At 41.7% G+C, this 13,639-nt stretch overlaps 1 protein-coding gene across 1 annotated transcript; it reads right to left on the bottom strand.

Moving 5' to 3' along the window:
• Nucleotides 1-354: 354 nt before the first annotated feature.
• Nucleotides 355-13,545, bottom strand: LOC131986173 (GTPase IMAP family member 8-like). Its single transcript, XM_059350999.1, has 5 exons — nt 13,512-13,545; nt 13,140-13,202; nt 3,516-4,080; nt 2,889-2,957; nt 355-2,735 (listed from the first exon to the last, which is right to left on the bottom strand). The coding sequence occupies exons 3-5, from the start codon at nt 4,057-4,059 to the stop codon at nt 1,972-1,974; spliced, it is 1,377 nt and encodes a 458-aa protein (XP_059206982.1). The 5' UTR covers nt 4,060-4,080; nt 13,140-13,202; nt 13,512-13,545; the 3' UTR covers nt 355-1,971.
• Nucleotides 13,546-13,639: the final 94 nt, after the last annotated feature.

The raw sequence follows: 13,639 nt of genomic DNA, 5'->3' as shown, positions 1-13,639 counted from the left end.
TTAAAATATTTTTATTATGTTAAAAATATGTTGAGGAATGTTAGCAAATAAATAATAAATTCTATTTTTTTTAATCCAACCATGACATTTTAATATATTTTTGAAAATGATAAAATGGTGCAACATCGTGAATCGTATCACGGTGTTACAATGATCAGAATTATATATATATATATATATATATATATATATATATATATATATATATATATATATATATATATATATATCTGGGTTCTCCGGCTTCCTCCCACAGTCCAAAAACATGCACTAAGGTTAACCCCACCTGTCGCCCAACGTCACCTGTGGTCATAATGTAACACTCCTTCAATGATGTAATAAAAAGAGCAAAACTGGGTGGATATACATCTGTGTTTATTAGTATGAAATGAAATAAACAAACTGATCAACAGATTATCAACATATCAGAATCAACAGAACACCTTATACAGATTCAGAAATCATGTTTCAGATGCTTTTGAATTATTTATCATACTTTGACAGAGGATCTTTTATGCATTATAAATGTGTCAGCAGTTCAGAGATCGACAAATTATATTGTTGTATATGAACATCTCAAAAAGCAGTTAAAAAATAAAAGATAAAATGAACAACGGCTCTGGTAGCCTAGCAACCAGGGCCAGGTGGCGGCCACCAATCAGAGCAGAGCAATCAACTGAAATCAGCTGCTCCTGTGACATTTGACGCCACTGAGACAGAAAAACAGCTGGAAGTTCTCCTCCAACAAAAACCATTTTAATTTTCAATCCGTAGCTCCTATCAGTGATCCGACTTCACTTTGAGCATCCTCAGTTCTTCCTCAACGTCTACATATGTGTTTTGTGAAGAAAAAAGAAGAAATAGTTTTTTAGAGCGATCAGAAGAAACTGGTAGCTCTGCTTTCCTCCAGAAATGTACCCTCCTTTTTCCCATGGCAGTCTATGGGGCTGTGGGTGGTGTTGGTGGATCAAACTAGAACTCTGACAGCTTTACCACACCAATTAGAGGGAGAAGACACATTTTACTACGTTTATATCTATAAATTATTTCTGTAGAGTGGTATCTGCGGCCTCGAACGCAGTTTACTAATTTATTTTTTGACAAATTTTTCTCTCCCTCTGCACACTAGTGATGATGTCATCCATTCTAGCCTCTCCATAGGGTTACATTGGGGGGATTTTTTGGCGTGTTTTTGCCGAATAATTTGAAAACCGCTTGGTGAAACTCTTAGAAAAGTCATAGCACACTTGTCATGGCCGAGCCGGGAGATTTGATACCTTTTTAGTGTATGTGACCAAAACTCATGGAGGAGTAGTCGACCGAAAAAACTTAACAACTAAACTAACTAATTAAAAAATTAACTGATTTTATTTACATTAAACATCAATGTGACATGTCTTGATGAACCTAATTCTCCGATGCTTGACCTCACAAGCCTTCAGATGGCTTCAATTGAAAGTTGTCTATTTTAGTGCCATTAACAGCACACATGGATACAGCTGAGTCAGCTCTGACCAGATCATCCCAAGGACATGGTATTAAAAGACAAAAGATAAGGCTAACGTTAAAGTTCGTTTCCATATATGGCTATACTGGGACACCAAAAGCTTCTGATTGAGAGAGCCAAAGTTGTACGAGGATTCAGACAGAGGAAGAAACGCTCCATCTGCAAAATAGGCATCTCTGACAACCCAAAGGAACCGGACTTTTAACAAGGACAGAGGTCATTTTTGGACAATTAAGATCAGTGTATTTGATGGAAAAGTGGCCTTCGTTTACACCACAGCCCAAGGCCCTGTAACTATAACTGCAGCTATTTTATGAGGTCAAACTGTAAAATGTGGAAGACTCACTGTTAGGCTTTCATCTGAGAATCATATAGTCTCAAGAAAGGTCGCTTTACCTTTAAACAATAGTCCCATCCCCCAAACACACCTCCATCCAAGACTTCAACTCCCAACGTTTCCAAGTCTACGCACTAATCCGGGCCATTTCACACTCTTTTTTTTTCTTGCCCCAAAATTTGAAATCTTCCTTTCTCAATTCCTCAATTTCCTTGAGCAGCCTTTCAAACCACTCACGTACATCCTCCCACTTTACATATAGATACATTTGGCCAGTCTGAGCCTTCTTAAACATCTCAGAGGTGTAGTGCTCTGTCCCACTAGCTGCCACCATCTTGTCTATTTTACCCAGAAGCTCTCTAACCTGCTGCCTGTTTCCTCTCTGGTTGTTGTCTAACACACAGAATCTACCACCACACAAGGTGACCAGGTCAGACACATGTTTGTTGGTGTTGATCAACTCCTCAATGGACTTTTTTTTTAATCCGTCTCCATGAGTGAACAGGACCATTGCGTACTTAGCAGCATCACTGCCTAACAATTTTGGCACTAACTGAAACAGTGTAACGTCTGCTTTGGTGATTCTGCCGATTCTGACCACAATCATGAAGGCATGTGGACCTGGACCGCCCTCAGCTATGGACTTCTTGATCTCCAGGAACAGCTTTTTGGGAGTCAGAACTTCGTTAGTGATTCCTGGAGTATCGACCACTGTGACACTTCGACCCTCCACCACTGCAGACTTTGATCCAGTCTCTGTAGTGACAGGATCAAAGTCACAGCCTGGTTCAAACTGATCTGATCCCAGGATGGTGTTCCCCGATGAACTCTTCCCTCCTCCAGGTAGACCGAGCAGCACCATCCTCCTCCTGACCAGCTCTCCAGGATCAACTGAAGGAAAACATCACAGAGAAACATCAGAACCCTGGTCACACTTTATTTAGATAGTGTACTTACAGACAGGTTATAAGGTATTTGGAAAGTTTCAACAGTTCATCTGCATCATAAACAAACACATTCTTAGAATAACAACGACTCACTCACTTTCACTGGCCCGGTGGCTCCGTGTTTGGACAGACGGAGGGCTCAGTTCAGCTCTGGTGCTGGTTTCCACTGCAAAAGATTTCATTTTGATAAAAGTTCTTTGGATGTATAAAGCTGGGAGTGTGTGTGTGTGTGTGTGTGTGTGTGTGTCAGGTTGTGGCATGTTGAAACATGTTGAGCAGCAAGATAACCCTTATCTCCTTCTCTGAGAAGAATGTTTTATTTTGAGAAGTGAATCTCTAACAGTAACAACCTCTCGTGCTTTCTTCTTTGTGTCTTCCTGTTTCGGTGGCCAGTCTCTGACAGTGCAGACACATTCTCACGGTTCAACATCTCTTTTGAGGGCCAGATACATTTCTGATCTACTTTGGCTTTTAGTTTCTTCGTTCCAGTGTTGCAGTTGTGTTTGTTGCATTGTGTTTTAAATTGGCTGACTGTGGTTGGGGGTTGGAGAGCAGAGGGGGCAGTTAGCCTCCACCAACTGATATTGATGTTGATGTTTTAAACATATATCTACACATTTAACCCTAACCCTTTCACAGGTTTTGTTCGTACTGCACACTAGAACTCAGGCTGATCGACTGATCCACAGTAATAAATGTTGTGTATGAAATCATCATGACTCACCTCTGAGGTGACCTGACTTCTCCAGCAGCTCTCTGACTTGTTGCTGTCCTCCATCTTTATTGTTGAAGGCATGATATCTTCTTTCAAAGCTTTTAACCACCGGTAGAAGTGGGCCTTCTGGATCGTCGTTGATGAAATCATCTAATGAACTGTTATCTAAAGCATCTCCTGAAGAGAAGAGCAGGAAGGTGTTGTTCTTCTGACCTCCGATGACTCTGAGAGCTGCCTCCACAGCGTTCTTCTGCTCGGTGGTGAATCGATCTATTTTAACCACCACCAGGAACAAACAGGGTCTGCCGGACTGCAGATGCTCCTGACACCAGGTCCCAATCTGTTCCTCAGATCCAAATATTCCTGGAGTGTCCACCACTCGGATCTGTTTCCCAAACACAGTCTTAGTTTTATCACAGATCTGTGTCGTCACAGCTTTGAAGGATCGTTTGGACTCAAACTCTTCTCGGCCCAGGATGGTGTTTCCTGAAGCACTCTTACCGACTCCGGAGTTTCCCAGGAGGACGATGGTCAGATCTGGAACAGGATCCATGTTTGAACAACTTGAAGCGTGCTGGAGAGAACAGAAAGAGGTTAGAGAGTCTAACTTAGTACTCGGAGAGGTAACTTCTGATCTGTGAACACGGTGTCATCACAGTGACATCAGTCTGACAGCTAGGAAATGTTCTTAAAAATAACATTTTTTTAATTTTTACTGATTATATATACATACATATACAAACATATATATATATATATATATATATATATATATATATATATATATACACACCCTTAACTGCCCACTCAGGCATAAGTGACATAACGGATGATAGAGTCACACCGGTGCTTGGGGACCAGGGCAGTCTGATGATAAATGAGCTACTGCAACAAGACATACAGCGCTTTGCATTTGCTCAGTGATCCAATGTCTGTAAAAACCAACTACTATCACATCTGGAGATCAATGAATCCCTCAACGACAAGAGGCAGCCAGGACGACAGGTAAGCAGGGATGACTTCACAGTTTGAGATTGGGTACCAAGCCCCAACAGACCCAGAGAGCCTCAACACGAGGACAGCTGACCTGAGAAGGCAGAACATGTGAGTCCTGCACTAACAACAATAAATATGATTATATATATATGGTGTACTATATACAAGACTCCTCCAAGAATCGCCACCACATCACGGTGGAGGAGGTTGAGGGGTTTGTGTGCTCCTGTGATCCTGGGAGCTGTGTTGTCGGGAGCAGTAGCACCTGATAGGGTCTCCCAAGGCAAAGTGGTCCCAGAGGAGGGGCCAGACTAAGAGAGATTCAAAAGACCCCTATGAAGCGGATTCAAGAACATCGGTGTACCTCACCTGGCACGGGTAAACCGGGGTCCCCTCCTGGAGCCAGACCTGGGAGGGGAGCGCGCATAGATCGGCCGACCTGTGGGCCCACCCCCCGCAGAGTAGGGCATAGGGGGTCCGGTGCAGAGTGAGCTGGCAGCAGGTAAAGGCGGGGACCTGGGCATGCTGACCCCTGGCTCCAGCAGCTCTGGGGACGTGGAACGTCACCTCGCTGGCGGGGAAGGAGCCCGAGCTTGTGCGGGAGGTGGATTGTTACCAGCTAGAAATAGTTGGGCTCACCTCCACACATAGCCTGGGCTCTGGAGAGAGGCTGGACTCTCTCCTCTTCCTGAATTGCCCAGGGTGAGAGGCGCAGGGCGGGTGTGGGGATGCTCACCCTGTCTGAGCACCGCTGTGTTGGAGTTCTCCCCGCCTCCTTGTGACTGAGGCGGGGAGTCTTGTGGGGGGTACTGAGGGAATATGGGGTACCGGGCTCGTTGCTACGAGCTCTCCGGTCCCTATATAACCAAAGTGAGAGCTGTGTCCGCATACTCGGCACAACATCAAACACGTTCCCAGTGGGTGTTGGCCTCCGCCAGGGTTGCCTCTTGTCTCCGGTTCTGTTCATGGTCTTCATGGACAGGATCTCAAGGAGCAGCCGTGGGGAGGAAGGGATCCAGTTTGGTGACCTTAGAATTACATCTCTGCTTTTTGCAGATGATGTGGTTCTTTAGGGTTCATCAAACTGGGACCTCCAGCACTCGTTGGGGCGGTTTGCAGCCGAGTGTGAAGTGGTTGGGATGAGAGTCAGCACCTCCAAGTCTGAGGCCATGGTTCTCTGCCGGAAAACGGTGGACTGCCCCCTCTGGGTGGAGAGAGGTACTGCCTCAAGAGAAGGAGTTCCAGTATCTGGGGGTCTTGTTCAGCAGTGAGGGTTAGGGTTAGGGTTATATATGTATATATATATATATATATATATATATATATATATATATTCAATTCAATTCAATTCAAACAACTTTATTAATCCTACAAGGGGCAATTCATTTTGAGCAGCAGGTTGTCGTGGTTCATACGGCCCACATGGCCAGCAACAAATAGTCAATACATAAATAGTCGACACAACACACAGAAATTTAAAAGTCTTAGTGCAAGGGGGACGAATGATTTGGAGAAGCGATTTGTTTTTTACACCTAGGAACAGCATAACGGCTCCCTGAAGGTAACAGAGAGAATTCACCCGCAAGGGCCTGTCAGCTCAACTGAAGATGAAGTGGGTTCGCAAGAGGGCGGCTGGACGAGAGGTTGTGTTCTGCTGAGCTGGCGTGCCATTTCACGTATTACTTCATGATTACACCTAAAATCGCAGTTCATCGTGAGCTCTTGCCACTCTTTAACGTATAATGAGTATTAGTACCTACTTTTTGAGACAAGCTGACAATATGCCACACAGAAAAACCACAACCGCAAAAAATACGGAGGAACTTAGCCAACAGGCTAGCGAGGCTGACACTGAAGATGGCGCTAGCTCGCTAGCGCCCGCACTCTGAGAAGTGGTTGCCAAGATCACAGCTAATATCTAAAAGATTATCGACGATAAGCTAAGTCCTCTATCACATCTACTTCAGACTCATCGCGAGGAGTTTGACACTCATGAGGAGCGAATTACAGCAGCAGAGGGACGGATTTGTGCTCTGGAGGATACAGTCGAACCAGTGGAAGGCAAGATGAGGGCCTTGGAAAAACAGGTGCTCGACTTAACGGAGCACATAGATGACCTGGAGAATAGAGGCAGGAGGAAGAACATACGTATAGTTGGACTTCCAGAGGGCACCGAGGGTGACAACCCAATGCGTTTTTTTTAATCATGGCTGCCAGAAATCCTCAACATTGAAACCAAAACTGGTCGGATGAAACTAGAGAGAGCACACTGCTCCTTAGCAACTGCGCCCTCCACTGCCCGGAATCCGCGAACGATCCTGGTAAGATTTCACAACTATCAGGACAAACAATGTGTGATGAATGCTTCGTGGAACATGGGGAAGACTAATCAAGCTCTGAAACACGGCAACTCCACTGTGACGATTTTCCAGGATTTCTCGGCGGCCGTGGTTCGCAGGCGCAAGCGATTTGATGGAGTGAAGAAACGTTTCAAGCTAATGGGAGGTACATACACGCAAGTCTACCCTGCCTCGCTTAAAGTCACCTTTCGCGGCACAACACAGATGTTCCAAGATCCGACGGCTGTGGAGCAATACATTGAGTCGCTGGGAGTGAGCTCCGAGGCGCAAACGAAGAACAACCCCTGATGACAGCTAAGTTTGGACCGGCTTACTTTGTTTACTGTTTGTGTCTACTGGACACACATAAATGGTAGGTTCTGAGAATGTTGAGCTCACCAAACGGCGATATAGGTTACTTTATTATGGTGACACCTCTCTGCACAGCAGGTAGTTCTGTCTTCTGTCGCTAGGGAACCCTTTCACTTGATCTTCTTAAATAGAGAGACAGTGTTTGATGTTTTTGTCAACAGATAAACTAAAATGTTATTGTTATCTGTATGTTATTTTTTTGTGTAATACTCGGCTCATCTTTCACTTTAATGATGTTCTAATATATCGACAGTATGTGAAACATGGACTAACGTTTTTTGTGACTTGATATGACTTTGTCTATGCTAAAACTGTGCACCTGGAATGTCAATGGTATTCACACACCTGTTAAGAGGCGGAAGGTTTTGACTCATCTTAAAAGGGAGGGAGTTCATATAGCATTACTTCAAGAGACCCACCTGGATGAGGTAGAACACCTTAAATTACAGCAAGGGGGGTTTGATTTAGTTTTCTTTTCTTCATTTACATCAACAAGCAGGGGAGTTGCCTTTTTGTTTAAGAAGAACATACAATTCAAAATCTTACAATGCATTAAAGATAAGGGAGGACGTTACCTAATTATTAAAGGTGAATTATTAAAGGTGAATTAAAAAAAATGCTCTTATTCTTTTCTCTTCTTTTCTTCTTTAACATATATCACTCCTTTAGCGATGACAGTTAGCTCTTAAAGTTCTGTACTTACTTGATTCCTGTGGTCTATGTCTAGTACCTTCAGGTTGAATGCACTTATTGTAAGTCGCTTTGGACAAAAGCGTCAGCTAAATGACATGTAATGTAATGTAACATGTAATGGAGAAGTAATTGCCATCATGAATGTGTATTATCCCCCTGGCCATCCTAGCGACTTTTTAGCCACCGCATTTTCTGAATTGGCTGATCTTAATGTCAGAAATACATTTGTTGGAGGAGACTTTAACTGCTACTTAAACCCTATTATGGACAAGTTTCCAATAGGCAAGAAGTCCCCTTCTCTCCAGTCTAAATTTGTTAATGCCCTCTGTGAAGACCTGGATTATGTAGATGTATGGCGAGCTCAACACCCAGCAGAAAAAGAGTATACTTTCTTCTCAAAAGTCCATAATTGCCATACACGTATAGATTACTTTTTCTCACCAAAAATACTGTTGCAGTCAATTACATGTAGCTCTATAGGCAGCGTGATTGTGTCTGACCATGCTCCAGTTTTTATTCAATATCATATCAGAGATCCAGTTCCTCAAACTAGGTACTGGAGGTTTAGCCTGTTTATTCTTACAGATCACAAATTTACGTCTTATTTTACAGAAGAATTTCAGTCTTTTCTATCCATTAACTCAGCCTCTACAGAAGACCCATCATTACTTTGGGAAACATCAAAGGCTTTTTCAAGGGGTCTTGTTATATCCTATATGTCCAGTAAGAGGCAAAGGGAAATCCAGGAATCTAAACTTAAAGTCGCTGAAAACCAATACATTAAAGCTCCTTCTCCAGGAAAGCTTAAGGAAGTATCTGCCCTACGCTCAGCTTTAGACTCCTTATTAATTCAACATGTAGAAAAGAAAATTAGATTTGCTAAACAAAGACTATATGAACATGTTGATAAGGTAGGGAGATACTTGGCCTATTTAACAAAGAAAAAATCTGACTCCAAAATGATTTCTTCAATCACAGACAGGGATGGTAAGCAATCTTTTACTAATTTGGTCATTAACAACACATTTAAAAGTTTTTATGAAAACCTGTATAATTCGGAACTTCAACAGGATACCTCAGAATCAATGGATAACTTTTTTTTTTCTCTTGATCTTCCCTCGTTATCAGAAGAACAGAAAGATCTTCTTTATGCTCCCATATCTAAACAAGAACTGCTGAGTGCTATTAATGGGCTACAGTCTGGAAAAGCACCTAAGCCTGATGGGTTAAGCAGTGAGTTCTTTAAAGAGTTTCAGGATGTTTTAGCTGACTCCCTATTAAACATGCTAAATGACTCTTTTGAAAGGGGCGTCGTGCCTGCATCTTTGAGAGAGGCTGATATTTCATTGATACCTCGGAGTGGTGATCGGCAACAGACTATACCTCGGAGTGGTGATCGGCAACAGACTGGACTGGAAATCTAACACAGAGGCTGTGTACAAGAAGGGGCTGAGCAGACTCTATTTCCTGAGGAAGCTGAGATCCTTCAATGTGTGCAGCAAGATGTTGGAGATCTTCTACCAGTCTGTTGTTGCCAGCGCCATTTTCTTTGCTGCTGTGTGTTGGGGCAGCAGCATCAGAGCCAGCGACACCAACAGACCACCAGACTCCATCATGGACAATGATCAGCACCCTGTCCATCATGGACAATGATCAGCACCCTCTCCATCATGGACAATGATCAGCACCCTCTCCATCATGGACAATGATCAGCACCCTCTCCATCATGGACAATGATCAGCACCCTCTCCATCATGGACAATGATCAGCACCCTCTCCATCACACAGTAGAAAGACAGCGGAGCACCTTCTCTCACAGGCTGCTCCAGCTCCGCTGTCATAGGGACAGATATAAAAAATCTTTCCTTTCACATGCCATCACACTGTACAATAACAAATAATAACCTGGTTCATTACATACTGTCCATGCACTTTATGTGTTTTTTATGCACACTGTTCATTGCACCTTATTTGTTTCATAGCACCAACATTTTTATACTGTATATTCATATTTATTCTGCACTGGAATTCTATTCTACTCCTTAATACATACTCTTCTTTAGACACTTTATTTTTTATTGTACTTTTATTGTTTTTTTTTTATATTTTATTGCTTGAAGTATGCCTAGGTTGTTCTTTTTACTTAATTGTGTTGTTATTGTCTCTGTGTGTAATGCTGCTGCTACACTGTAATTTCCCAGCTTGGGATAAATAAAGTATATCTATCTATCTATCTATCTATCTATCTATCTATTGATTCTGAAAAAAGGAAAACATCCGGAGGACTGTGCCTCCTATAGGCCAATCTCTCTTCTCAACGTAGACCTGAAAATTCTTTCAAAATTATTGGCAAGGCGGCTAGAGGTTTTACTCCCTGTGCTTATTAATGAGGACCAAACTGGTTTTATCAAAGGCCATAACTCGTGCAACAATATACGCAGATTATTGAACACAACACAAATGTTCCATCAACAAACAACAGAAGGTCTAGTTATTTCATTAGATGCCGAGAAGGCATTCGACCGTGTTGAATGGCCTTATCTTTTTCATACTTTAACAAGGTTTGGACTTGGAAACAGTTCATCAAATGGGTTAAATTACTTTATAGCTCCCCTCTTTCTTCTGTTCTCACTAATGGGCTGAGATCCTCCAATTTACACAATTTTTCACATTACATTTAAAAGAAACGAATGGGAACGGGAACTGAATCAAGAGATTTCAGATGGGGAATGGGATGAGGCATGGGAAAATGCGAAAACTTTGAGTATCTGTAACAGAGTCAAAGCCATTCAGTTGAAAATCTTACACATAGTCCATATATCTCCTTTCCAGCGACACAAATTTAATGCTGGCCTTTCTCCTTTATGCCCTAAATGACTAAAATGTTAGTGGTAGTGGAAGGTTCAGGGAGCAGTCTAGGTGGACGTGGGTGGATAAAAGCATTCAAGTTAGACTGGCAGTCTTTACGTAAGATAGAGGACAGACAGGGAAGATTCTCTACAAGAAGTTCTGTCTAAACATGAAACAGTATTTAAGGAGGAGCTGGGGATGTTGAAAGGCTTCACAGCAAAAACAAATGTAGCTGGTGATGCCACACCAGATCAGTTCATCACCTCTAGCTATGAAACAGGAAGTAGAGCAGGAGTTAGAGAGGCTTGTACAGGACAAGATTATAGAACCAGTGAAGTTCTCAGAATGGGCCACGCCCATTGTACCACGCCTGGACTACTGCAACTCCCTCATGGCAGGTCTGCCTGCCAAAGCCATCCGACCTCTACAACTCATCCAGAATGCAGCTGCTCGATTGGTCTTCAATCTTCCCAAATTTTCATACACAACACCCCTCCTCCGCTCCCTCTACTGGCTACCGGTGGCTGATACGCTTCAAGACTCTAGCTCTGGCGTACTCTGCTGCTAACGGTTCAGGTCCTACTTACATCCAGGACCTTGTCAAACTCTACACCCCTGCCCGTCCTCTCCGCTCTGCATCAGCCAAACAGCTGGCGACTCCCACCCTGCGTGGGTCAACTCGCCTCAAAACCTCTTCCAGACTTTTCTCTGTCTTGGCTCCCAAATGGTGGAACGAGCTCCCCACCGACATCAGGACCTCAGACAGCCTGGACATCTTCCACCAGGCTGAAGACCTATCTCTTCCAACAATACCTCGGTTAAGCCATGGTCACCTAACAGATATATTTTTTAAAAAAAAAAAAAAAAAAAAAAAAAATAATAATAAAGCTCTTCTTCTTTTTTCTTCTTTTCTTCTTTAACATATAGCACTCCTTAGCAATGACAGTTAGCTCTTAAAGTTATGTACTTACTTGATTCCTATGGTCTATGTCTAGTACCATCAGGTTGAATGCACTTATTGTAAGTTGCTTTGGACTAAAGCGTCTGCTAAATGACATGTAATGTAATGTAATGTAAAAGAATCTGTGGAGATTACAAGTTGACCGTGAACAAAGTATCACCTATTGAACAGTACCATATCCCAAGAATGGAGGACATGATATCCTGTTTAACATGTGGAGAGAAATACAGCAAACTGGTCATGAGTCATGCTTATCAGCAGATAGTCCTGGATGAAGACTCAAGAAAGTATGTCACAGTGAACACACACAAGGTGCCGTTCACTTACACCAGGTTGCCCTTTGGTGTGAATTCTAGCCAGGGGCGGCCGGCCAATAGAGGGCGCTAGGGCGCCGCCCCACCACTCACCACTCATTACCTTAAATAAGACATTTTTAAAAAATGAAATAAAAATGAAATAATAAAATAAAAATATTTTTGAAATATATGTATATATATTTTTTGGGTGTGCAAGAAACATATTTTATAGTTATTAATGATGAGTAAAGTTATTTTTGTTCATGGACGTTGTCTGATTGGTGACGTATTTCCGCCCCTAGGAGCAAAAATCTTTAGACCCTCGTTAAAGTTGTACATGCGCAGTAGCTTCTCTTCAAAACAAGAGAGAGGAGCATGTTGGGGTCACTTCTCCTGTGCCCTGAGTGTCCCAGAACTGAATACAGCTGCTCCCGCCATGGGGATGACGTCGCGTCTGACATACGGCCCCACGCGAGGACGTCAGTCTCCATTGGCTAACAGCGTGCGTGAGCCATCTAGTGTTTATATATATATACATATATATATATATATATATATATATATATACATATATATGTGTGTGTGTGTATATATGTATATATATGTGTGTGTGTGTATATATATATATATATATATATACACACACACACATATATTTATATATATACATATATATGTGTGTGTGTGTGTGTATATATATATATATATATATATATGTGTGTGTGTGTGTATATATATATATATATATATATATATGTGTGTGTGTGTGTGTATATATATATATATATATATATATATGTATATGGTTACTCCTATGTTAGCCATGTTGTAACGGGTCAAAGTTTATCCTGAAGTAAAGGTCAGCTCAACTGAAGATGAAGTGTCTGCCTCTTATTCATGATATACGAAGATATCACAGTAGATATGTAAATATGTAGACAAACGAGAATGCATGGAAGTTAAACTTGAGCTGGAAATCATTTGTTGATAAGAAATCAGATCAAGTCCAGATGTTTTTAATTAAATCTGTTTTGTAGTTACACACACACACACACACACACACACACACACACATTCTTACAGAGTATAATGTTTGAATAATAATAAATAATCATAAATCATTTACCTGAGGAATCAGTTCCACATTGTTGGTTTGATCATGTAGTTCTGCTCTGACGTCACACACTGTCTGTCGGTAAGAAAATGGTGCTGAAGTTTTATCTGCCTCGCCTTAACTTCCTCAGAGTTAAAGACACTGACTGAACTGAACAAATAAAGTTCAAAGAAAAACAAACAAAAACCGTGTTATTATCATTATTATTAGTATTATATAATTATATTTAAAAGGTAATTATGTGAAATAAAGAATATTATTGTATTTCTGCTGCAGACAGAATCCATCACTTTATCAGAAAGAAAGAAACTTTAAGTTAAAGTAAAAATGAATAACTTAAATAATGAGAAGAATAAAAAGGCATAAACAGAAAGGAGCACTGACCTGAGAGCAGAGAGTTACTGAGTCCAGAGGAAATAGACTTGTTCTGAATCTGTTTCTCATGAAATATTCTGTTCACACATTCAGCTCAACCCCTTCCTAATATGACTTTCAAAATAAAAGCCCCTGAG

This window comes from Centropristis striata, chromosome 15 (genome assembly GCF_030273125.1).
Source record: "Centropristis striata isolate RG_2023a ecotype Rhode Island chromosome 15, C.striata_1.0, whole genome shotgun sequence".
Taxonomy (NCBI): Eukaryota; Metazoa; Chordata; class Actinopteri; order Perciformes; family Serranidae; genus Centropristis; species Centropristis striata.
The sequence above is the reverse complement of the archived record's forward strand: the minus strand, read 5'-3'. Positions and strand labels throughout refer to the sequence as shown.